Source organism: Crassostrea angulata, chromosome 6 (assembly GCF_025612915.1).
Source record: "Crassostrea angulata isolate pt1a10 chromosome 6, ASM2561291v2, whole genome shotgun sequence".
Lineage (NCBI taxonomy): Eukaryota > Metazoa > Mollusca > Bivalvia > Ostreida > Ostreidae > Magallana > Magallana angulata.
In genome coordinates this window covers 9,076,161-9,103,371 of record NC_069116.1, presented here as the reverse complement: position 1 = coordinate 9,103,371, position 27,211 = coordinate 9,076,161, and the positions used below count along the sequence as shown (strand labels likewise).

The 27,211-nt window shown below is 36.2% G+C and overlaps 2 protein-coding genes and 1 long non-coding RNA gene across 3 annotated transcripts; 2 read left to right on the top strand and 1 right to left on the bottom strand.

The window, feature by feature from the left end:
• Nucleotides 1–1,674: 1,674 nt before the first annotated feature.
• On the bottom strand, nt 1,675–20,232 carry LOC128188300 (uncharacterized WD repeat-containing protein alr3466-like). Its single transcript, XM_052859266.1, has 10 exons — nt 20,099–20,232; nt 19,850–19,934; nt 6,242–6,386; nt 4,855–5,044; nt 4,178–4,286; nt 3,738–3,769; nt 3,104–3,203; nt 2,754–2,819; nt 2,443–2,535; nt 1,675–2,042 (listed from the first exon to the last, which is right to left on the bottom strand). The coding sequence occupies exons 1-10, from the start codon at nt 20,218–20,220 to the stop codon at nt 1,908–1,910; spliced, it is 1,077 nt and encodes a 358-aa protein (XP_052715226.1). The 5' UTR covers nt 20,221–20,232; the 3' UTR covers nt 1,675–1,907.
• Nucleotides 14,590–15,403, top strand: LOC128188301 (uncharacterized). The gene is made up of 2 exons (XR_008244143.1): nt 14,590–14,993; nt 15,346–15,403. It is a non-coding gene; the product is annotated as an uncharacterized LOC128188301 (long non-coding RNA).
• A 320-nt stretch (nt 20,233–20,552) lies between the features above and the next one.
• LOC128188299 (N-lysine methyltransferase setd6-like) lies at nt 20,553–27,175 on the top strand. Its single transcript, XM_052859265.1, has 11 exons — nt 20,553–20,714; nt 22,021–22,165; nt 22,706–22,841; nt 23,291–23,419; nt 23,663–23,903; nt 24,046–24,144; nt 24,294–24,389; nt 24,629–24,709; nt 26,191–26,293; nt 26,641–26,686; nt 26,768–27,175. Exons 1-11 carry the CDS (start codon nt 20,571–20,573, stop codon nt 26,925–26,927), a joined length of 1,380 nt encoding a protein of 459 aa, XP_052715225.1. The 5' UTR covers nt 20,553–20,570; the 3' UTR covers nt 26,928–27,175.
• Nucleotides 27,176–27,211: the final 36 nt, after the last annotated feature.

Here is a 27,211-nt window from a genome sequence, read left to right as displayed (position 1 = left end):
GCTTCAGGAGGAGAATGTTCTTTAACTATACACAGCATAGTTAGACAACAACTGTCAAGTAATTTTAACTTGCTTGTGAAGAGCGAAATAAAATCAATTATGTCTTCTCTCCATTTAAATTCTCAACATTTCTATCAATATGAGGACACTTGAAGCTTCATGAACAAGTTAATAAGTTTTTATCTAATTCAATAATATCTAAGATAATTTTACAATGAAACAAGCATTCCGCCAGTAGGGGACTAATAAAACTCATCATCATCATCATCATCGTCAGCATCATCATCATCATCATCATCATTCACATACACCTGATATCTACCTTGGTATTTCTCAGTTATGACTGGTAATGAAGCGGGTATTTTCAGACACTGGCTCAACAGGGTAGCAAATGCATGTTTGGTATACTTTAAACATGTAAGGAAAATGTTTTGAATATTGAATCAAAATTAAAAGTGTTTGATACACATGTCGCAAGTGTCCTTAATTACGGTGCCGAGGTGTGGGGTTTTCATACAGGAAAGGACGTTGAACGTGTCCATACTCGATTTTGTAAACTAATACTAAGAGTGTTCAGTTCCACGCCACATTTTGATACATACGGAACTGGGTCGTCTGCCCTTATAGTTATTTTTAGAAAGTTAAAAGTACTGAAATATTGGATAAAAATTTTAAATACGCAAAATTGTATATCAAAAAACATATATGAGGATATTTATTCCACCCAATATAGAAACTCTTGAATTTCTATGGTAAAAAAATGTTTGTGCTGGTTTCAGCAATGTTTGGTATGCACAAAATGTTCCAAATCAAAGAAAACTGTTTTTAGATATTAAGCAAAATACTATGTGATGTCTTTATCCAGGAAAGAGACGCCTTCCTTGCATGTACCTCTAAATGGTATACAAATAATTGTACGACCCTTTTGGTCTCCAGTATTATCTAAAAAAATGTATATCAGAAAATATTGTTCACTATTTGACAAAATATAGATTGTCTGCACATAGACTAGCAATAGAACAAGGTCGGTATAATCAAACTGTACGCTCGCATCGCATGTGTAGATTTTGTACTCTTAATAGGATTGAATGTGAATATCACTTCATTCTAGAATGTCCAAAGTACAGTCATTTACGGTGTATTAATATAAAAAATTATTACTGGTCAAAGCCTTCTTGCTTCAAGCTTGTTCAGTTGTTGAGTTCAAGAAATAAGAGACAATTTTAAAAACAAATTATGTATTTTTCTTAAGAAAGCCACAGAGTATAGAAATAATTTGGTTTAATTAATATGTATATTATCATCCTAATGTGATGATTTAAGTATTATAAATACATATATGGACATTTTTCTTTTCTATTCTTTGTCATGTAATTATTATATTGTACATTTGTGGTAATATCTCATAATGGCAGATGTGTCTGTGTACTGCCAAAAAAAATTATGTATTTATACAATGCCTATAAACCATGTGGTTTTGAGCTAATAAACTAAACTAAACTAAAATTTTCAGGGGGGTTGTTTTTCTGCAATATGCTTAATTGTGCTAGTCTTATACTCACATGCCCCCTCCCCCCCCCCCACCCCCCCCCCCACCCCCGACAACATTATTTTGGGTAATACTAGTATATACCCTCCACAAGTCATTGGTAGGGGTTGTAGATAAATGAAACATACCAATAATATTTTTATTAATCAATAGTTTAATTCTAATCATAAATCCATAATGTAAGTACAAAATAATGTATACTTCTGACATTGATACCGTAACAATACTTTCATTGTTATATATGTAATACAAACTCTAAAAATCTGGTCCATATCACTGAAAGATTAAAAAATACTTTAATATCTCTTGTAAGTCTAGGCTTGAAAGGATGACCATTCCTTTGTCTATGACCCAAACTCTAACTGGATTTCTTTTCACTCTTCACCAGGTAAATGCTGCTGCTACTTCCTATGGCCACCAGAGGATTGTGACCATTGCCATCATTGTCGATGCAGTAGACTCCCTGTGGGAGCTCACACAAGTGACCGGTCGTCTATAAAAACAAAAGTGTAAAAAAACTTGAGGAAGCTTACATGTATATACACTTCTCCCACATTGCATGGAAGAGAGAAAGGGGGAAGTAACTCAAATATAGCATACATTTTTAAGATCAACATGCTTGAAATTATCAAACCATGATGAATTATTTCCCTGTTCTATAGAAACTTTGAGTATTTCACATATTTTAGGTGAAAATAGAATAACAACCACTAATCACTTAACATTTCCTAAAAACACTGTGTTTCACGTGTATTACATATACATGTACCCTGTTCATGATATTCTAGTTTAGGTTATAAATACATGTACCATGGTATTCTAGTTCAGGTAATGAATGCATGTAATGTCAGAACTGCTCTTAATAAAAGAGTTGATGCGCTATGTGTGATTACATTGAGTGTTCCCCTGTCAATGACCCTGGCCATATTCATGTCCGATCCTCCACAGATAATGTTCTCCTTGCCCAGCCACTGACAGCAGTACAACTGAAAATCAAAAAATGCTTTGTAATACATTAATGCATAAACAATAAAAAATATAGTTTAAAGCAATGGGCTATGACATCAACAATCTGTTGTTATTGCATGACATATAGTTTTAGTAGTACTGTTATTATCTGCCTTTATTATATATAAATAGTTCAACAGCAAGGAATTGTTTATAATGATATTAATGCAGGTAAATCCATATAATGGTTTCTTACCAAACTGTCATTCATGGGTTCTGGGGGGACATCTTTTATTTTCTCTGCACTAGCAAAGTCCCAAATCTAGAAAGTACATACAATTGTATACAGCATAAAGAAAGAAGCCTTTTTGGAATGTGAAAAACAACATTACAGCATCATATTGTCTTCATTTGTTAGTCTTGGGTTTTTTCTAATACAGAAACTTTTCCCTGGGCTTCTTACTGGGCAGTTCTTTATGATTAAATACAAACCCATTTCTGAATCTTTTCCATTTAATATTTTCAAAATGTAGGAAAACAATATCAATACAATGTACCAACACAATGACATGTATATACTGGAGAGATAAAAATTGATCTGCATACCTGTAGAACATCGTATTTCCTCCAGGAACCTGTCAGGATGTGGTTGTGAACTGGGTCAATGTCCAAGCCCTCCCCACAGATGTGAGGTCCACTGATAAGTCTGTTAACAAAAACAAAATCGTCGTCATCAAAGAAACGTCACTTCATTTGGAACCATTGGGAAAAACTGCAATATACTTGTCATTATGGATGCAACTTTTGTATATGCCTCTAATCACTCAAAAAACTTTCCTACCGGAAAGTACATGTGATTACTTTTGAGAAGTAGTCTCTAAAACCAGATGGAGGTCAAGGCAATTTAAGATTTTGCCAATGTACCAGTACAAAAATTGCATTAATATCAAATAATGTAGGCACATGTATGCTGTGAAAATTACGCAAAATTAGGATATGAATTTTACTCTGAAACTTGTCCAAAATCTACCATTGAGATTCCCCAAAAGTGACATAGACCAAATCATTTCCATGTTTTAGGAATATTGGTACCTTCAGTATATTTGTAAATTTTGGATGTAACAGAGAAGATTATACTTAAATTTTGTAAGCTGAAATATCCTTAACCCTATACTATGGACAAGGGCATACCAGTACTACCCGTACTGTGACATACTGTGAAAGCTGTCAGAAAGCTTACCTGATTGATTGTCTTTGACGGTCATCCCAAAACTGTGAATAAAAAAGTCAGAATTATATTACACACCATTTATTGATAATGAAGATACTACATGCATGATTATTTGAAATCTTAACCTCTTGGAGCTAAAATGTCTCTTTATTTGCAATATATTCCAAACTTCATCAAATATACCCACATGCACACATAAGTTGAACTGAGTGGCATGTTTAATGTTCACATACACCGGTACACAAACCAAATTTTTACCCTGTTCAGCTCCTTGGCAATTTCTTTCAATATTTTACATGTGTACACTTTTTGGACAGGTAATGAACAGATGTAGTGTTCAGATGAATGAGTATGTTTCTCACAACACAGGTATGATACTTTATAGGATAACTATTAAGCTGATCAATTATTGGGCATTTCAAATCTAACAGAGACATCCCTCTACTCACATGGACTGTGTTGTCCCAGCCTCCTGAGATAAAGATGTGAGGAAAGTTTGGATGATACTGGGCAGCAAAAACTCGGAAATGATGCCCATCCATTTTATCTCTAGAATCACTACCAAAATAATTGAAAATCATGCTTAAATTTTGTGAGAAAATACATCACACATCCAATTTATGCTGTTTTATAAAGCTTAATTCTAACATTACAGAAATAAGATGTCAGTTTACATGTGTGTCACTTCATCTCAACACTGGTGATCCATTTATTCTTTTTTCTTTGCATTGAATTGCAAATATAGTATTGTTTTGGTCAAGTTTTTCTAATACAAGTTACTGAGAGTAAACTTTTCATTGACATTTTCATAAGGGGGGTAATAAATATTTAGTATACACTTGGAAATAACTCCTTTTTGTGATGGCTGTAAATACGTATGTTCAAGTTGATACAATAATTCTGTACTACATATACAATATACAAGTTCTGCTGGAAATGAATTTGATGTGATACATATGTGTGACATATTCTATAAGAAATATTAAATCATGAACTAAGTAACTTTAGTTATGATACAGTTTTACCTTTAAATACATACATGTATCCTATCCATGCAGAAAATTATCCAATTTGAATATTTCTATCACCACTGTAAAGCATACATGAGCTGCGATTCTTCACGTACCTGGGCTCCAGTGTGTTAATCCTCTTCTTCGTCTCCTCATCGTACACATGGATTTGAGGAGAGTCCCCAGTGGTCAAAAACCTGGTGCCATCCGGATTAATGGCAATATTCAGTGTTTGTCGAACTTCATTGATTGTATGAAGGCACTTCCCTGATGTGTAATGCCAAAATTTGACCAGACCTGAGGCATCTGAAATTTGGAACACATTATCTATTTATCATTTCTGCAAAAGATTTTTTATTGTGAGTAAAGTTGATTTATGATTCTTTCAAACAAAGAGCAAACAAATGAAATATTTCTGTATTTCTGTATAAATCAATAAAAATATGATGATTCATATTTAACAATAAATAGTAATTTACATTTAATCTTGACTAATTTGAACAAGTCAAAGGACAAATAATATTTCATTATAATCATTAAAAGGAACAGCTTTTTTTAACAAATGACAATCCTTTGAAAACTAATAATATCAAATAAGATATTCCCTGGATTAATACTTATTGTTGTGTACATGTATAATATTAATAAAGTGATGTTTCTTACACTTTTAGAGTAATCAGTTTTTACAGTTAGAGAAGTTGCTTCCCTTGACTGTTAAATTAATAAATTCCAATTTTAGACTGAATATGGGTTCATGAACCACTTTTTTTTTTTTTACCTTTTTAATTCATGTATTGATTTTTGCATTTAGGATTTTTGAGGTATATTGACAGGGAGATGTTTGATTTTTTTTTAAAGTTACAATTATAATTTAGCACAGAATTATACTCATCTGATTTGAAATTGTAATATTTATCTAGAATTATGTGATATTATATGTTATATGCTCCTTTTGAATCTTACAGAAAAAAACACATTATCTTGTACATATTTACACCAACACCTCAGTATATAACATAAATTGCAGTAAATATACTTGTTAACTAAGTTGTGTCTTGTATTATTTACATAAGGAATGATTAAATCTAATTTCTACCTATGTTATATGGTATAAAATAATTTTGGGCAGTGTATGTTCTATAAATTGCAAAGCCGTTTATAAAAAGCGTAAACTGTTCCAATCTAAAAAAGTTACATTATATTCTATAATTAGGTAAAAATTAAATCTATTCCTTATAATCTTATTTCCTAGAACTAAAATTTAATAATAAAGTCCTTTAGATAAAAAAAAAATAATGTTAATTTGTACAACATTAAAATGTATAATATATAACGTCAAGCAGATAAATAGGTTTTGCATGCGTGTTGTATCGTAATGTGGGAAAGTTTTGTTATACAATATAGATGAATTTGTTTAATATAGCCAATAAAAAGGGGTATTACAACCAGAATTTAAATTACATCATGCATAATAGATGAAGAATTGTTGGATAGAGCACTTACATGAAGCAATAATGATATGAGAATACTCTGGTTTTTCATCAGATGAGTAGAGACGGAAGCGGATTTGAGTGACAGGCAGATGTTTTTTCTGAGTATCTGTGTCTTGTAGACTGTAAAGGCACTGGTAGGTGGAGGGACTGTAGATCTACAAGACAAACATCAACAGACATCAGACAATGTCATCCTTCAAACATCAACAGACGTGAGACAACGTCGTCCTCCAAACGGAATCAATATAATTCTATATGGCAGATTTTTGTACTGATTATAAACATGTTTACAAAAAAGACCTTCATCAATGTGCATTTTTGTGGAGATGATAAACATGTTTACTAAAAGAAGACCATCAACAAAATGATCTCAATACATTTTTATTGGAAAAAGACCTTGAGTGTGCACAAATTCCGCAAATGTGGACCAAACTCTTATTTAAAATGTAAACAAGATAATACCAGTCATTTTTATACATGTATTGAAATTCAAGCTTTAATGATATTTTCTCCAAATTGTTGAGAAAAGGGTTTTTTTCTTTTATTCTGCATATCTACAATTGCAAACATCTTTAAATGTCTTCAATAACTTATCAAATAAAAAATTGATGACATTTAATATTATTGATGACAGTCAAATGACAGCCTTTTATGTTGATAAATTGATTTACAGATATCTCATTTTGTGCCTATTAAGTTTTAATTCAGGTCACACTAACATAGCAATTTGATCTGTGTGAGAATGTACATTAGAGCATTTGCTATTGCATGAAATGTTAAATGTCTACCTACTGCAAATTTTAAGTGGGTTATTGCGTTGCAAATCCTATCAAAGAAATCTCTCATACCTTAATTGCCAAAATCATTTTTTTCTAAAACGCTTTAAGGTTCAGTTCAGATAGAATATGTAAAGAAATCTTTAAAGGTCAGCTGTAGATTGAACCTGTTAAATCAATTTTGAAAAGAAAAAAAACATGCATAGTGACATTAGTACAATGGCTCGTTTATTAGCTAGTATAAATTAATACTTTTCTTTGAAATAGACATGCACATCAATTAACATATGTTCGTGACTTTTATAAGACTGGTATTATATTTTGCTCTGGACTGGTTAAAATATATTGAATTTCATGATATAACTAGGGTCCCACAGCCATGAGTGGACTCAGGACCCCTGACGTTGTGAGGGTGGCTGCAGGGAACAAAATATCACAGAATGATGTAGGTGCAGATGGTACATGACAGTGGTTTACTATAACAAAAGAGTCTAAATGAAAAGATGCTGCTCCAATACAAACTGTAAAAAATTAATAAAAATTGCCATCTACATGACAACAAAAAATAGTCATATAATCTGATATATATTCCTACAAACTTTATTGAAAATTAAAAAAAAAAAATTTGGATTTTTTTTTTTTTTTTTAATACTTCAGTCCAGTTTTGTGATAGATCAATAGGCCATTTTTACCTTATCCCTACCAAGAGTTTATGTAAAGTAAGTACAGCGAATAAGTCATTTACACTGAAGTGTAAATGCCAACACCTCTAGAATGTCCAGGCATTAACAGCAGAGCAGCACTAAAATTAAGTCACTTATTGTTATATCAATTAACATAAATTAATCTGGTTAATCCTATAAAAATCCTGCTAGCTCATGTTGACAAGTCTATATATAATATAGATGTACAAGATAACAGTGTGATATGCTATATATGCCCGCATTTATCCCAAAGGAAAATGAAAAGGAAAGGAAAAATTTTGAATTACCTGAGTACAGATATTTAATTTATGAAGAAAACAAATTAATAGAAAGGTGTCATGTTTCGTGTACATTTTATTTTTTGTTACGAAAGATTTGTCGTACGACTTAATTTTTTATGTTGGAAAACCGCGCCATACTCGATGTATGCACAACTCTGATTCTCTGTATCGAGGCTTGTAATCCACAGTGTAAGTCTTTTGACATTTGTAAACTAGGTTATTTCAACATATTTTTATGTGAATTATCTGTATGTTTCATGTCAGTAATGCTAAGCGATGCATATTCTTGAAATCTTGTATTTTATGTTTACCATGTGCTCGGTGTATGGGGCGCCATTTTGTCCATCATATTTCTGGTCATTTAATTTCGAGTTGCAGTTGATTAATTTACTTTAACTTGCTGTTTGTCATATGAATAGACTGAATTCAACTGTTTAAATCATATGTGTAAGGTTTCATAATCTAATTGCAAACTCTGTCCTAATATTTTTTGTATGGAAACCTGTACCAGTCATTGATTGTTACATTTTTTTTGTTACAGCTTTTTACCGTCGTCTGAGACGGTTATCTGTCTCCCAAATAAACTGATTTCACCGACACTTGTGAGTCCGACTTTTATTGGGGCAGAACAGTAAAAAGACTAGGATGTCTACCTCAGCAGAGCAGATCACTCCCGACTCAACAGAGGGCACCCAGGTCACTCCTGACCCTACAGAGGATGCCCGGGAATCACAGACGACTGATGGCAAGAGGCAGTACGTCACACAAGATGAAGAGGAGTATCAGGAAGAGTACTATCAGGATGAGGACTCCTTTGCCGACATCTTAGCGAAGAAGAGGGCTGATGTAAGCCGAGCAAAGGCTAGGATGGCATACACCGCCAGAGAATTGGAGCTCAGGAAACAACGAGTGGAACTCAAAGCTGCAATGGAAATGCTACATCTCGAGAGAGAGGCTGCAGAAGCTGAAGCTGATTGTCAAGCCTTTGAATCGACCATGATACAGATGTCACCTATGAAGAGACGAACGAGTTCCTTAGGCGAAGTCAGCAACTTTAAACCAGGACAGGATCAATCCACTCCACGTCAACCTTCTGCATCGCCAGGACTACTGACCGGTACTTCCGATCCGACTCAACTTGACCCGGATGCACAACCCTATGTACCTGCAGCACAGCCTTTGGTTCCTGACACACAGCCGTCCGTGCCTGTCGCACAACCGTACGTGCCTACTGCACAGCCTTATGTGCGTGCCGCACAGCCGTACGTGCCTACTGCACAGCCTTATGTGCCTGCCCCACAGCCCAATGTGCCTGCCGCACAGCCTTATGTGCCTGCCGCACAACCTCACGTGCCTGCCGCACAACCTTACGTGCCTGCCGCACAACCTCACGTGCCTGCCGCACAGCCTCATGTGCCTGCCGCACAGCCTTACGTGCCTGCTGCACAACCTCACATGCCTGCCGCACAACCTCACGTGCCTGCCGCACAACCTTACGTGCCTGCCGCACAACCTCACGTGCCTGCCGCACAACCTCACGTGCCTGCCGCACAACCTCACGTGCCTGCCGCACAGCCATCCATGCCTGCCGCGCAGCCTCATGTGCCTGCCGCACACCCTCACGTGCCTACCGCACACCCTCACGTGCCTGTCGCACAACCGTATGTGGCTGCCTCACACCCCTTATCACCACTTGTGACTGATCAGGGACCACAAGTAACTGATGTTACCCGATTCCTCCTGAGGAAGGACTTGCTATTCTCCAGACTTACTCACTTTGACGATAGACCAGAATCATACAGTGCCTGGAAACACAGCTTTATGTGTGTAGTGAATGAGCTTCAAGTCTTGGACTCCGAGCAGATGGACCTTCTTATCAAGTACTTAGGTCCGGAATCTAAGAAGCACGCAACAAGCATGAGGACATCCAACATCTTCGACATCTCAAGAGGACTAAGAAGACTTTGGGAAAGGTTGGATGAGCGCTATGGTGCACCAGAACATGTGGAAGCATCCGTAAGAGCCAAACTGTTGAGTTTCCCAAAGCTTGGCAACAGAGATCATCAAAAACTTTACGATCTGTCAGACATTCTTATGGAGATGAAGTTTTTGAAGGAGGATCCGAAGTACAGTGCAATGTTGGCCTATCTAGACTCATCCTCAGGGATTAGACCCATCATTTCAAAACTTCCGTATGGCCTGCAGGAGAAATGGACCAACAGAGCCATGAAGTACAAGCTTGAACATCAGACTGTGTTTCCACCCTTTGGTGTGTTTGTTGACTTCATGAAGGAGATGAGCAGAGTGAAAAACGACCCAAGTTTTGCGTATCACACTGACGCTAACCACAACGAAAAGCAGCCTATGAACGTTCCAAGGGGAAGAGTGAACACGAAGAAAACCACAGTGTATCAACCAACAGGATCCGGAAATCTGAGCGAGCCGAAGCTTGATGTGTGTATAATTCACATCGGTCCGGGTGTTAAACACAGTGTCAATAACTGTCGAGTGTTTAAGGCCAAGCCTATTGAAGAACGTATGAAGTTGCTCCGTGAACACAGACTCTGTTTTCGGTGTTGTTCCGCAAGTCATAGGAAACAAGACTGTAAAGAGGCCATCATGTGCAAGGAATGCGGAAGTGAGTTCCACACTACGTCTCTCCATGTTGATTCGTCACCAGCTCCTACCACTGGAAGGGCCTCATCAGTTCATGGCGGGGAGGAGGCTCCTAGGCGTCAGCAAGTAACAAAAGAACAGCACGTCACAACCATAAACAGCAACTGCACAGAAGTAGGGAAGGAATTTAAGGGAAAATCTTGTGCAAGAATTGTTCCCGCGACTGTCACCTATGATGGAAGAGCTGTCTCTCTGTATGCTATGCTTGACGACCAGAGTAACAAGACCTTGGCTAAGAAGGAATTGTTTGACTTGCTGAACATCAATACAGAGACAATACCTTACCTGATGACGTCATGTTCTGGACAAGTGACAACCTTCGGGAGAACTGCCTCAGGACTCTATATTGAATCAGCCAGGGGTGAGACCAGACTACCCTTGCCGTGCACGTTAGAGTGTGATGAAATACCGAACAACTACCAAGAGATCCCTACACCTGACGTTGCTCTTCAGCACAAGCACATGCGGGATATAGCCGGCGACATCCTACCCATTGACGCTTCAAGAAAAATTCTGTTGCTGATAGGAAGAGACCTTCCTCAAGTCCACCATGTTCTTGAGCAGCGCATAGGACGTGACCACGAACCATTTGCACAGAGGTCACCCCTTGGTTGGACGATCATCGGCGACACATGCTTGTCTGGACAACACAGACCAAGAGCTGCGAATGTGTACAAGACCTTCATCACGGACAGCGGACGTGGAACTATTCTTGAACCATGTGCCCAGTACTTATCCGTGAGAGAGAGGCTTCCAACCAGAGATGTGACAAACAGATTACGGGTATCTGACACTTCATCTGATGAACACTTATTCAGACGCACACCAGATGATAACAAAGTGGGATCATCAGTGGAAGATAGGATGTTTATGGACATCATGAACAAAGAACTATTGATAGGTGAGGATGGAAAGTGGGTAGCTCCCCTACCCTTCCGCCAACCAAGATTACGACTACCAAACAACTATGAGGTTGCATTGAGACGTGCACGAGCCTTGGACGCAAGTCTCAAGAGAGATCCAGTAAAGAAGGAACACTTTGCGACCTTTATGACAAAGCTGTTCGACAACGATCATGCTGAGAAAGCACCCACTTCCAAGTCAACGCAGGAGCAGTGGTTTCTTCCTCTCTTCGGGGTCTACCACCCTCAGAAACCTCACCAGATCCGGGGCGTATTTGATTCCTCTGCGAAGTTCAAGGGAACCTCTTTGAACGACCAACTGCTGTCTGGCCCGAACCTCACCAACAGCTTGCTTGGAGTGTTGCTTCGTTTCAGGAAGGAGATGATTGCTGTCGTAGCAGACGTGCAGCACATGTTTCACTGCTTCACCGTCAGAGAAGAGCACAGAGACTTTCTCAGCTTCCTTTGGTACAAGGACAACGAGATCGGAACGGAACTAACAGAATTCCGAATGAAGGTCCACGTTTTTGGTAATAGTCCTTCTCCGGCCATAGCGACACTGGGCCTCAGGAAGATCTCAGAACTATCTGAGGAAAGCCATGGACCTGATGTCAAGGAGTTCATCAAGAGGAACTTCTACGTTGATGATGGTCTGACATCATGCTCAACAAGCCAAGAAGCAGTAGACCTGATGTGCAGAACCCAGGACGCATTGAAGCAATACGGGAACCTAAGGCTCCACAAGTTCGCATCAAACAGCGCGGATGTCATGAAGGCGTTTGAGCCACGAGACTTAGCACAGGACATCTACGACCTGAACCTTGATGAGGACCAGCTCGTGCAACGGAGTCTTGGTATGCGATGGAACTTGTCGAGTGATATGTTCGAGTTCCGCATCTCTACTGATGACAAGCCCACAACACGCAGAGGTGTACTGTCGACAGTGAACAGCCTCTTCGATCCATTAGGCTTTCTCTCACCTGTTATCATCAGCGGGAAACTCATTCTTAGAGACGTAGTGACCTGTACCTCAGACTGGGATGAGCCGCTGCCGGACCATATTCTGGCAAGCTGGGAAGAGTGGAGTTCATCTCTGAAGGAGTTGGAGAAGATCCACATACCCAGAACAACCGTGGTACATCTTAGCAAGGCAGTAAGAAAGGAACTGTGGACATATGCGGACGCGTCAGAGAAAGCCATAGCTGCCGTTTCTTACATGAAGGTGTACTACGAAGATGGCTCTGCGATGACTGGATTTCTACTAGGGAAGTCTAAAGTGGCACCAGTATCAGGCCATACCATACCCCGTTTAGAGCTTTGTGCAGCTGTTCTAGCCATTGAGATATCGCAGATAGTCATGGATCACATGGACATAATGTTCGACTCGGTGAAGTATTTTTCCGACAGTCGTGTGGTATTGGGGTATATCCACAATGATAAGAGACGATTTTTTATTTACGTCTCCAACAGGGTCGAGAAAATCAGAAGCCTTAGTGAGCCGTCGCAGTGGAACTTTGTGCCGACACACCTCAACCCTGCTGACGAGGGCACTAGAGGCGTAGTTCCTAAGGACATTGGAGAGTGTGCTTGGCTTAGAGGAACTACTCACCTGCAGCGCATTGACGACGAAACCAAGGCAGAAGGGTTTCCCCTACAGGAACCTCTGTCAGACAGAGAAGTCAGACCTGTATGTTTGAAGACTGAGTGTGAACCTATGCTTGGAACTCAGAGATATGAGAGATTTTCCAGCTGGGACAGATTGGTCGAGGGTATCGCCCTGCTCCAGCGATTCATCATAAGCAGAAAGGGAGGTAAATCACAGATTTTACCGAAGTCCATAGACTACTCTCAAAGAGCAGAAAACTACATTATCAAGACAGTGCAAAGAGAAGTCTATTGTGAGGAGATTTACTGTCTGAGGTCCAAACAACCATTGCCGAAGAATAGCAGCATTCTTGCATTGAGTCCGTTCCTCGACGACGATGGTATTGTTAGAGTTGGTGGACGCTTAAGACATCTCAACGATGCGACTGTCTGCAAGAACCCTATACTGATACCGGGGAAGCATCACATTGCGACCTTACTTGTACGCAAGTACCATCAACTGGTGCAACACCAAGGGCGCCACTTTACGGAGGGAAAGGTCAGGTCCTGTGGGTTCTGGGTCACCGGCTGCAAGCGCCTTGTTTCGTCCCTCATTCACAAGTGTGTTACTTGTCGGCGACAACGTGGGAGCTTCGCAACCCAGAAGATGTCTGACTTGCCTACAGACCGCATACTGCCAGGAGAGCCACCGTTCACTTCGGTGGGAGTAGATATCTTTGGGCCCTGGGACGTCGTGACTCGTCGCACTCGGGGAGTTCCAGCCAACGGCAAACGATGGGCAGCACTGTTCACATGTCTGGTGACACGCGCAGTCCATGTCGAGGTAGTAGAGGAGATGTCCGCATCATCCTTCATCAACGCCCTGAAGCGCTTTACAGCCATACGAGGACAGGCAAAGGAGTACCGTTCCGACAGAGGAACCAACTTTGTTGGCGCTACCGACCCTCTACAGATCGACGCAATCAACGTGGAAGATCGTCAGGTCAAGGATTTCCTGCACTCTCGGGGAACAACCTGGATTTTCAACCCGCCCCATGCATCCCATATGGGTGGAGCTTGGGAGCGCATGATAGGGTTGACACGGCGCATATTGGACAATATGTTGAAGGATCATTCAGCACAGGGTCTTACGCACGAGGTACTTACCACCTTTCTGGCCGAGGCAAGTGCGATCATAAATTCTCGCCCACTTACCGCCGTTTCGTCAGATCCAGACTCGCCTTTTGTCCTTACCCCAAGCATTTTGCTTACTCAGAAGACGGATGTACCGACCGAAGCTGTATGCGACACAACTGCTAAGGACCTCTTCAAGGTACAGTGGAAGAGAGTACAGCACCTCGCCAAGATGTTCTGGGACAAATGGAAGAAGGAATACCTGCATACCTTGCAAGCGCGTAAGAAGTGGCGTCATGGTCAACGTAACATTAGTGTTGGTGACATAGTGTTGTTAAAGGATGTCGAAACCCATCGCAACAACTGGCCGCTTGGACGCATTACTGCAACGTTTCCTGGCAAGGACAACTTGGTTCGCAAGGTTGAAGTACGTGTCAGCAAGGACGGCAAGACCACCTCTTACGTCAGACCAGTGACGGAACTCATTTTATTATTGGAGAACTGAATGTTTTCTGTACTAAATTGTATTCAAATCTTGTGTGATATAATTTTATATATCAGACGGGGAGTGTCATGTTTCGTGTACATTTTATTTTTTGTTACGAAAGATTTGTCGTACGACTTAATTTTTTATGTTGGAAAACCGCGCCATACTCGATGTATGCACAACTCTGATTCTCTGTATCGAGGCTTGTAATCCACAGTGTAAGTCTTTTGACATTTGTAAACTAGGTTATTTCAACATATTTTTATGTGAATTATCTGTATGTTTCATGTCAGTAATGCTAAGCGATGCATATTCTTGAAATCTTGTATTTTATGTTTACCATGTGCTCGGTGTATGGGGCGCCATTTTGTCCATCATATTTCTGGTCATTTAATTTCGAGTTGCAGTTGATTAATTTACTTTAACTTGCTGTTTATCATATGAATAGACTGAATTCAACTGTTTAAATCATATGTGTAAGGTTTCATAATCTAATTGCAAACTCTGTCCTAATATTTTTTGTATGGAAACCTGTACCAGTCATTGATTGTTACATTTTTTTTGTTACAGCTTTTTACCGTCGTCTGAGACGGTTATCTGTCTCCCAAATAAACTGATTTCACCGACACTTGTGAGTCCGACTTTTATTGGGGCAGAACAAAAGGACTTTTGTCAAAGTTATCGATAAGATGAGGCTGAAATATATGTGGAATAAAAAAATATTCTTTAAAAAAAAACCAGTTTTAAACTTATATTTTAGTGTGTGATATAATGAGCTTTCAAAAACTGTCTTTATCAGAAAATTCAATATTCAAGTGGAGTATTTGAAGATCACTATAAAGGTAAAGCCCCAGGTTTTGCAATAAGTTATTACCTCAACAGTCAACACGAACATATCCCATACAGAAAAAATTAGCCTACGGGATCATATCAATGAATTGTGTGTAAATCATGGTTTTGAGATGATTTCGGTATAGGAAAATTTCACATGCAAATGAGCTAATGGATCATGATTCTCGGGTGATCTGTAAAACTAAAATTGCAAAAAAAAAAACATGATCCTGGTATGATCTGTTGTAACTAACAACTCGTATCAAAACCATGATCCTGATACGATCTGTTGTAACTAACAACTCTTATCAAAACCATGGTCCTGGTATGATCTGTTGTAACTAACAACTCGTGTCAAAACCATGATCCTAATATGACATGTTAAAGGACAATTATACAATAATTTCTTAAAGAAAAAAATGACTACTTAATTTATAATTTGCAACAGACAATTATATACTTTTAATATTTGAAATACATTGTCAATTACCAAATATGAAAAATAGTATACATATATGTCACATGAACTGTATCGTTAAGCCAATATAATCTGAATTAGAACACAGGATCAAAGTCTTCCATAATTTAGATGATAATTATACTGTTATTTCAAACTCTTCTAGCAATTAATAAATGAATTGTAAAATTAAAATATTACGTATGCATTTCAAAACCTAGCTGCAGGTCTGTAGCACTAATTGTATGTACATGTATCATTAAAACTAATGATACATGTACATCCATGCATTAGTTGCTTGCTTCACTTAATAAATCACTTGATAGTGTATTGTAAATTAGTCTTTATAAAATATTATTTACCTCAAGTGAATAAGAATATATTCCCCCAAAATACTTCCATAAATTCACTTTATAAATATGCCAAGATAGAGCAAGATGCCCAACAATAACAAATTTTCCTGACATGTACATCACATTTAGGCTCCAAGATGAACATTCAAAATTTGCAACTCAACTTCCTGTTATGCAGAAATCTTAATTTTTAGTGGTCAGTTTATCTGGCAATTAACAAATCATTTCAAACGCATGCTCTGTTGCCTTCTAAGATAATAGCACATACCAGAATCACAAGAAAATCATAGCAGACTCAAAACCAAGAAACAAACCACATCAGGATCATACTTCCTTATTTGTCACCTATGATTTGGGTATGATTCACTTAATCGATCATGTCTAAATCATAGAACAAAATCATGAATTTGTGAGTTTGATATGATTTTTAAGTGATTTTGATATGATTTCTTAAGAAAAGTTTTTGTTTGGGATATGTTTAAACAAATGGCACCCTTAACACTTATCAAAGCCCTTGAAGGAGGTAACTTTTTTAAAATCTCTAATGCCTTCAGCAAGATGATAAAGCACATGTCAATAAATTAAATCATACATAAAATATTATTAAATGTTTTCCTTAAAAACAAATAAATGATTCTCTTCAGGAAACATTCAAAAATTGAAAATATAAATTGAAAATAACTCTCTGATAAGTCACTAAGTTTGGAAATTCAATAACTTATCTAGCATTGTCAAGGCTATGCTATGGTGTACATATGCTATTTAAAATACATGTACACCGTGTTCTATCACAATGAACCCAGTGAGACAAAGAAAACTCGTATTAATTAAGTTAAGCTTTGAACTAAAGTCAGCAGTATATCCAAAATAAGTGTCTGCCTTAACATGATGGGCAATTTAAAGATCTCGACATGGGAACCCATCCAGTTTTAAAAAATTGGATATCCAATATTGTGTCTGAATTCAGGGACATATAAAGCAACATAAAGACTTAGAAAACACATATATGTATATATTCCATTAATCCTTTACGATCAACTTGCAGCTTGGCTACACTTGACCAGATTAGAATACCAGTATTCAATCAAGAGTTATATAGAGTTATACCCTCTATATATTTCTCATCAACAAAATGCAGTCCAACAAAACAAATGTTAATTCAACCTGTCAAACAAACTTAACTCCATGTTGACAAGTATATATGTAACATGATCTGCTGCACAGGCGCCTGGTGTGAAAATATTTTCTATGAATGATAAGTCCCTGTTCTTAAATATAACTATAATAACACAATTTAGAAATGGTACTTGCAGAGAATAAAATTATTGAGTGTCTAAATATATATAAGTTTGAAGTTATTAATTATTTTTAACACATGAGATGCAAGTTTAAATATGTGATGTGTACAATCGTGCAAGCTTGAACCATAAATTTTTCAACAGATAAGTGATAATTATTGTAAATATTTATACTTATTACTACATGTATTTAATATGTAAATTTAACAATTTAAATCAAATGTTATCCTCAAACCCAGTCAATAACTTAATAGTCTGACTGTACTGAGTATCATAATAACAAAAATTATTCTTTCATTTTAAGTACATGTATTACCGTGTAAATGTATGAATGTATATAGTTATGGTGTTATTTACAATTGAATTATAATTATCACTCTTCTGTTTAAAGATTTATGCTCGCAAGATTGAAAAAATCATAATATACTTGTATGTATTAACTTTGCATCTCATTTGTTAAAAATATAATAACCCACTCAATTTTTATTCTCAAGTACCTGACCAGTACAAAAATTAACATTCCTAAATCTTCAAAAATAGATCTCCATGCAATTCTAAATTTCTTAAATGAAAGAAAAAATCTCACTGTTTTGCTTCAGAAGCATAAACAGTTAATACATGCATGGGTACACTTTATATAGTTTCAATAATTTGTTATTTCAAAAATTTGGAAGTGCCTACCAGTATTTTATCGATTAAACAGTAAGTGCGTGATGTAATCTTTTCATTTGAAGACCAGTCATGTAACTAAATGAATGAATTCACAGTTATAAATAAAGTAGATGCTTTTAAAATAACTTTGTTTTATGCCATGCAAGTTTTTTCAGCTATCTTTTTTAATGTATATCTAAGGTACCAATAATGCAGAGTCTAACTTCATGAAATATTCATAGCTGCTTTTCCCTTTAATGGTTACATTTCATAATTCCAAACCATTTACTCTGTAAAGTACCAACGCAGATGTTACAATATTGGCTTCCCCTAAACACGACAATCAATACACCATCTTCGCTAGCGAAGATGTCAATACACATGCAGTCAGAAAATGCATATAGGGCTTATCCATCACTGGTTAACATTTCATCATACATGTTTATATATTAGGTTACTTTAATACATGTATCAAGAATACATGCTTAAGTACTCAATAGCCAGCTTAAAGAGTACTCCGAAGCTTTAAATGATTAATCATACATTTTTGATAAAATAATATAGCTAGCCTGTAATGATGAATTGAAAATTTAAGGTAGCATGAAACATTTTCCAGATGATATGCCAGTAATTTGATATGCATTACTGGTTGTGTATGGACTAAGTTCTGTCAACCTTTTCTAGTTCAAATAATGCCACTAGCTCTTGTACAAATTTCCTTCACATTACAGGGTCCATACATTTCAAATAGAGTTATACATTTGTATCCACTTTTAAATGCAGCAGTAGATAAATTATTACAAGTCTGTCCAGTGATATTACCATTTCTGCCATTTTTTAACAAATTTTTAGCCAAACTGCACATAAGTTTTTCAAAGAAAGGCTAATACTGGTATCAAAAACAATATAAGGGGGAAATGCAATTTATTTCATTGACATGTCACCTCTTTCTTTTTGCAGAAATTGACAAGAAACAAAAACAATTTCTCATCAAGATTAATGGTGAGAAAATCTGACATTTTTCTCTAAGATATCTTTAAAACTTTTCAAAACTTTTATGTCATTTGCAATTCAATCTACACTTATAAAAAAAAACATATTTATTTTTTACCACATTTCTTCAACCTGACAAGCTAATTATTTAACCCTAAGGTTTTCATAGATCTCGAATAATCAAGAGCTCTACATATCATGTGAGGATATCTTGGGATTGATCAAGTACAATGAGTTGATCTATCTTTCGAGTATAAAGTGTTAATTAATCTATTTTAGGCCAATAAGAGCTCAAGGTAATTATAGACTTATGTATTTGAACCAAACCGAACTGAAACTTTTATTCAATTCAAATAAATAGGGTTGTAATGCAAACACTCATACATTTTCTATAGATCTAGCAAACCAAGAGTAACTTTAAAAGTTTTAAAAAATATTGAAGTAATATCAAATTACTTTTTATAAAAAAAAAAAAAGAATTGATGCGTTACCTTGATAGATCCGTCTATTAAACCAACTGCTAAGTGTTGTCCATCAGGACTAAATCTGCAGCACATCACATCTGTATTACATTCTCTGTAACAAAAAGTTCATGATTTCAATATTAATCGGAACATTATGTACAGACACGAGACTCGATATTTGTAGATTTAAATACGAAAATTGAAACATAACAACCTATATAAACAGTAGTCAATTATATTACGATGCAAATAAATTACATCTTTAGTTACGCTTACAGAGTTCCAATCAGTTTAAGATTTCCTTCCAAATACGGTCCTGAGCGAGCGTTTTCACTAAAACCAGCGGATTCTGTGGCATTTGAGACCACGCTTGTCCGTCTGTTGTTGATAATAAACATAATGTAGACAAGGTACAAATCAACACATCAGTTTTTCAGTCGTCTGCTCCCTCCTCTGTTCGTTTCTTGTTTTCCACCTCGGGAAGTATCGGTTGGCTATGTAAACTATGCAGTACCGCACTTACGGAGAGAGTACGGTAAGGTTAAATAAATAAATCCTGATAAAAACGGATCCAGAAATTGTTAAATAATTACCTAAACTGTCGAGAATTCTGATATCAGTAGATAAAGCTTATGTCAATGTTTTATGTTTACCATTCATATGTAGTCTAAACGTCTGAGGTCAATGGTACAGCTTTTAAAATGTTAGACATTTTAATGGTTGCTCTTTAGGTAAAGGAGATTTAAAAATGGCAACTCCAGCAAAGAGGCCACGTGAGGAAAATAATGATCAAAACAATGTCAATGCAGACCTCAAAACTCTTTGTACAAACAGGGCAAATGCGTTTCTCAAATGGTTTTCTTCAAATGATGACAACTTCTTTAGTGGAAAGGTGTGTAATTAATTAAATCACATATAATACGATGTGTAGCGCCGCACCGGGCCGAGCTGTCTTGCAGCTTCTTTCATGATTTCAGCTTGCATGAATGAATTAAATTAACCATTGTTCTTCTCATTTTGAAAATAGACCCCGAAATCGAATTTTTAGTGTAACGTTTTTTTACACAACAGATCCCAAATACAAACATTCAGGAAAAATAATTCACAGTATAAAATCCAAGTAAATACAATCTCAAATACATGTAAACATGTAAAAACTGGTAAACCCAAACATAGGCGAAGTTAATAATCCAAGTGTTAACATAAGTGGTCGATAGTAAGTAACTGTGAGAGTGAGTAACTAACTGAGGGTTCTAAAATTCTGTCACACTCTATATACTAAAGATCCGCTCCTGATGATCAGGAGCACATAAGATCCTTACGATCAGGAGTCAATACACTGTTAATGATCAGTATGGAGTCTGCAGGGGGTGAAATAAGAGGAGCAATTAAGATATGGATACGATTTATCTTCTTCCAGTATTGTTCATCCCTCCGTTGACCAAGTATTGTCGAACTGTGACTGTAAATGCAAAGGACTGTACACTTAAAAGATTTGTAGTAACAGGTTAAAATAGAGTTGGAAACAATGTTCCACTAAGGGCAGGGATCTAGCTGACAGAGTAATATGCCTCTAGCATTGGCAAGACCACTAGTGTGGCTGGCAGGGTATTCCATAGGCAGATGGCTAAAGGGAGTGAGGCATGATGAATCTCATGAAGTGTCTTCAGGATTTGGTGGTAGTAACTGGGGTCAGGTAGACTTGTGATGGAATTGCGATCAGGTTGTATACTATCTTGTACATCACGATCAATTTCATGTTTTGGCGTCATTGTTGTAATGACGGTTAATTTAGGTCTTTTAGCATCTTTGATACGCTGCTGTATGTTGAATATGTTGTGCCGCTCTGATGGACTTGTTCCAATTAGTAAATGTGTCGTATGAGGGTCCCATACAGTGGCAGCGTATTCAACGTTAGTTCTGAGAAGAGAAGTATAGCATTGGGCTTTTACCTTCTTGCTGCAGCTGCTGATGTTACATCGCAGAAAGGCACAGGTGGAGTTTACCTTCTTGGTTATGATGTTGATGTGTTTGTTCCAAGTGTAGAAAATGTGTGAACAATTAATTAATGAAGAATGATATTAAATAAATGAAGATAAAATATTTTAAACTATTACACATGCTGATTTTTCTTAAATTGTCTACTTTAATGTTTAAAAAGTTGACATATTATTATATTTATTTTTTTTAAACTTCAGGTAACTATTGGACCAGATGGTTCTTGTGCTCAAAATGGCATGGTCGCTATTGCAGATGTTCAAGAGGGAGAAAGTCTTTTTCGAATTTCAAGAAAAATTCTTTTACACCCGAAGTCCTCCAGCATTTCAGCATTGTTTGAGAAGGGTACAATCATTATAACAATGGCTTTCTTTTTCATTGAAAAAAATCTGATATTCTTCATAAATGAAGCAAAATTTTGAACAAAACAGAAAGTTTAAAATGATTTGTTGACAAGTGTTTTACCAATTTTCACAACATGTCAATTTTAAATACATGTACTGTAAACGTATAATATTTGGCGTGTACGATATTTTGCGGAAAATAGTTTTTGAACAAGTTGGTGTGGATTTGAATTAACGTATTCCTGAATGTGACTATTCTTTTGCATATATGCATGGCATTTAGCTATGTACTTGATTTAGCGGAAGCCACATTCTGCCAAAAACGCTAAATAGAATACACAGCCAAATGTAGTACGTTTACAGTATATACTGTAACTACTGTTGAAAACTTTATATGGACCATGGATATCGGCCAGAGTAGGCCAGTGTTAAAGCTCCTGACTAGAGTTGCAGGGGTACCAGATTCGATTCCCAGTCCAGCTGTATATTTTCATTGTATCTATATGCTCATTCATCCTTTCCTACAATACATTTTATTTAGACCCTGTGAACAGTGAGAGCGGATGGTCAGAGTTGCTAATCTGTATGATGCATGAATACAATGCAAAGGATTCTCCCTGGAAACCATACTTTGACGTGCTCCCTGAAACAGTCGATCTGCCAATGTTTTGGACTGAGTAAGTAATTTTCTATTAATTGATTTACTTAAAAGCAGATCAGATATACATATGATTTTCAACAATTTTACTACCCGTGGTCAATTGAAAATTAATACCAGTATATGGATATTGGTAATCATTCTAGAAATCATGTTGAATCGATATATCTGATCAATAGTGACTGTTATGTTTATGAATATTGATAAATGGAAATAGAATAGTTAATGCTAAGAAAAAATATGCATGCATTTTAATAAACATCATAAATTTGCTGAAGTCAGTTCAATTTGGAAAAATCTCAAAACTTTTTAGTCTGGTTTCAGGGTTTCAGTTTATCATTACTTGTTGCTTTAAAAACTGAGAATTAAAAAAAGCCCATAAAAGAACAATTAGTGATTGAAGTCTCATTAGAATATGTCGTTTAGATTTGCTGGTATTAATGATCATGAGACGTTTTATTGATCCAGAGAAGAGCGAGAGAAGCTGCTGACTGGAACAGGAGTTGTAGAGGCAGTGAACCGTGACAACAAGAAAATCCTGACAGAGTTCCAATCAGTTGTCTCCCCTTATTTGAAAAAACACAAAGACACTATCAGGTAAAGTTTCACAGACTTATTTCTTAATAATATTCCTTTTCATCCTGAATGTGTACCCGGTATACTCTGATCTTAAACAGGGTGTTCTGGTAGATTCTAGCCATCATAAGAAGAGACTGATTAATTTTGAATCGCAGAAATGTGATTATAGAGAGTATACATGGAACAATATTGAAAGAAAATTCATTTTATTACTTACACTCGAGATTATATGAAGTGAATAGTATTTACATGAACTTGCAGTGAAAGCTGTGATGACTTGGAGCTGTACAAGAGAATGGTGTCCTATGTAATGGCATACAGCTTCACCGAGCCACCCAAAGATGATGACAGCGATGACTTTGGTGAAGATGAGGAAGAAGAAAAGTCCACCATTTACATGGTCCCAATGGCTGACATGTTGAACCACATAGCCAACAACAATGCTCATCTGTCCTTTAAACCAGACTGTCTAGAAATGATTGCCACTAAGGACATCAAAAAGGTCTATAGTGTACATATTATCAGAGTGTACATTACCACTTGGTTTTCTACTACATGTACTAGACAGCATGTGGCATCTCAGGTTACATTATGTTCACAATTTATTGATTTTATAGTGAAATGAACTCTTCTTGATATTTTAGGGAGAGGAGGTGTTTAACACCTATGGAGAATTGGCAAACTGGCATCTCCTGCACATGTATGGCTTTTCTGAGGCCTACCCTGCCAATCACTATGACACTGTAAGAACACAATGATCCATAGGTTTATATGAAGTTCATCTGTATACTTGCAATAAAAGAAAAGCATTTGCATATATACTATAAGATATTAGATTATATGTTATCCATTTTGGTACATTCATTGTTACCTGTGCTTGTTAAATTTATAGGTAGATATACCCCTTGACCTGATTCTGGACATTGCGGAAGAGGAAGCAGAAAACAAAGAATTTGCCAGGAAAAAATCATTGTTCTTTAAACAAAAGGTATGTATGAACCAGAAGTTGACTCAGAGGCAGTCATGATTGTCCGAATGTTTACTTTAATAAAAGAAATAAGGAAATCTACCACTTAAGATAAATCAATCTCCAGAGAATTTACGCTATTCCATTCTTTGAAGTTTTAGTATCTATTGCTGTTTCAAGAACAACTTTACACAAATCTTATCAGGAGATGTTTTATTGTAATTGTTTTGAAATCTACAGGGAGGATTTATTTGTTGTAGGTGATGGAGGATTTGATAGGCGACATTGTAGTGGGCACTAATGGGATTCTAACAGATGACAGATTGTTCATGGTGCTAAAGGTCAGGTCTTAGTCACTCATTACGCAATAGCTGATTCAATAGGCTATAAATTGATTTGTAAAAGTCTGGGTTTTAAATCTCTCTTGTGTAAGAGATAAACAAATGTAAGTGCTTATACATTTACAAGTGTATTCAAATACCAGTAATTTAAATGTAAAGTCCCAGGAGCGTGAAGACTTCTGGTAATTTTGATTGATATGAGAAGATAAACAATATAATTAAAGGGTCTATGATGGCACAAAAAAGGCAATTTATATGCAAGGATTAATTTTTTTATCCTAGCAAGTTTGTCTAATTTGTGGCTATGACATTAATATACGAGTTCATTCACGTTAGATTGTGAGTGGATCTTTCACTATAAATTTTTCTAAGGACGATGTGCAGTTTTATGCATTTTTTGCCCCCAAAATCAAAGTTTTAGAAAGAGCTTTAAAAATAAGAAGAAAGATAGTTAAAATCATATTGGAAATAAAGGTGTAAAAGGTTATCACCACAGTGACGTCATAATGTAGAAATGACGTCATGAAGATTGCATTATTTTGATAAATTGATGTTTTGTAGCAAAATATGGGTGTTTTCCGATGTTTTTTCTTCTGGGAAACATCGAGCGCAGGCTTGCTCAAGAACCATTTTTCAGTATAATGTGTCTAACCATCTGAAGAAAAAATATATGTTAAAATCGTACTTGAGCAGACCTGCGCTCTATACTTCCGAATGCAAAATATAGAGCAAAAATGAGAATATTTTCCTTTGTTTGCAAATTTGCGGGAAATAGGTCATTTAGGGGACATCATAGATAAATAGTGAATGAGCAATGATGACTAAAATCAAAATTAAAGTTATAGGCATCCTCCATACAATGATTTGTGAAGATTTTATTTTTATACGATACTATTTAAAAATTGGTTGAAATCGGGGGCAGATATTTGACCATACTGCACATAGTCCTTTGTTTCCTTTAATTCTTTTTTTATGTTTTATTTCTACGTGAATACTTTCTTGTAAAAATCTGAACGGATTTTGCCAATTGTTTGAAATTCCCATAATGTAGTTACTACACATTTAAATATTATTATAACATGTATTATTAAGAATATATATGAATTATAAATCCATTAGCACCTTGCCCCCTTCATGATATCTGTCATAGTACTTCTTTGCACATCAAATTAAAATAGATTGGCAAAGTTTTAGTTAATAAATAGTTAATTGATAATTATTAAACAATTGCAGTTATATCAGATTTCACCAAAGTACACGTACTTGTATATCAATTTGCCCAACAAAAAAGCAGTCCTGCAGTTATAGTGAAACAATCTTTTGTGTAATTTCATTTGTTTGATGTCAGTTTACATTGTATCAATTTTCTATATGATGAAGACGTTGACAGTGTTGATATAATTAAGGGTTTGCTGGGCAATAATTTACTAATGATTGAATCAGTTGGTGGGCAACTGTAAAATTTTGACTTCTTTCTACAGGTGATGGAAATGAGCCCCTCACAATTTGCCATATATGAGGAAGAATGTGAGGAAGGCTGGGAAGAGGACCTAGATGAGGACACATCTGTCCTCACAGAGTTTGGTGAGTCTTGAGCTTATCAATTGAAGGGACCAAACTCTGTCAATATGATATAAAGGACACCTAGCCTTCTTTTTTTATGACTCTTTGTATACATGAATGTTAATTGATCCAAAGGTGTTCATTTCAGATGGAAGGTTTCCATTGTAATGTTGTTGCAAAATATCATAATACAGAGTATTTTGTACCCGGGTTCCTGTTCATTGATTTTAACTTGAGATGGAGCAATTTATGTTTGTGAATGGACTACTTAAATAATAATTCTTTTAAATCAGAGATGGTTGAGGTAGGGGGGGAGACAAAAATGAAACATCTGATTATATACAATGCATTGTAATTCTCTGTTGTAGAAAAAATGAAAGATCTGAGCCAGACTTGGAAAACTATTATCTATAGGTGGGTTCAAATAACATAATAAAGCATTATGTTGAAAAATTGTCAGCTAATATTGTAAAATAAACAATATTTGTTTTTTAGATCAGCAACAGAGTCCCTCAAGCGATACAAGACAAATGTGCAAGAAGACGAGAAGAAACTGAAACAGATAGATTCCCTTAACTCCCGCAAGCAATATTCTCTACACATCTGTTATGGACAAAAAATGTTACTAAATAAATTAATAAATGCATGTAAATGAAAAAGGTGTTTAAATTATAACTTTTATCTCAGCTTTTGAACCACTATGTACTAGACAAGCCTTGTAATATTAGTATGACACAATACAAAGTTTTCCATACCCTGTCCCTCTATAACCTCTCTGTCAATTTGTTTTCAATACATGTAAATACATGTACTAAATAAACATGCCCATCAGTAAAAAAAAATGAAAAGAAATTGGTTCTAATTTTAGTTTTGCCAAAACATAAGACAAACATTTTCGTAAACACTACAGTGAATGTTAATAAATTTTACACATGTACA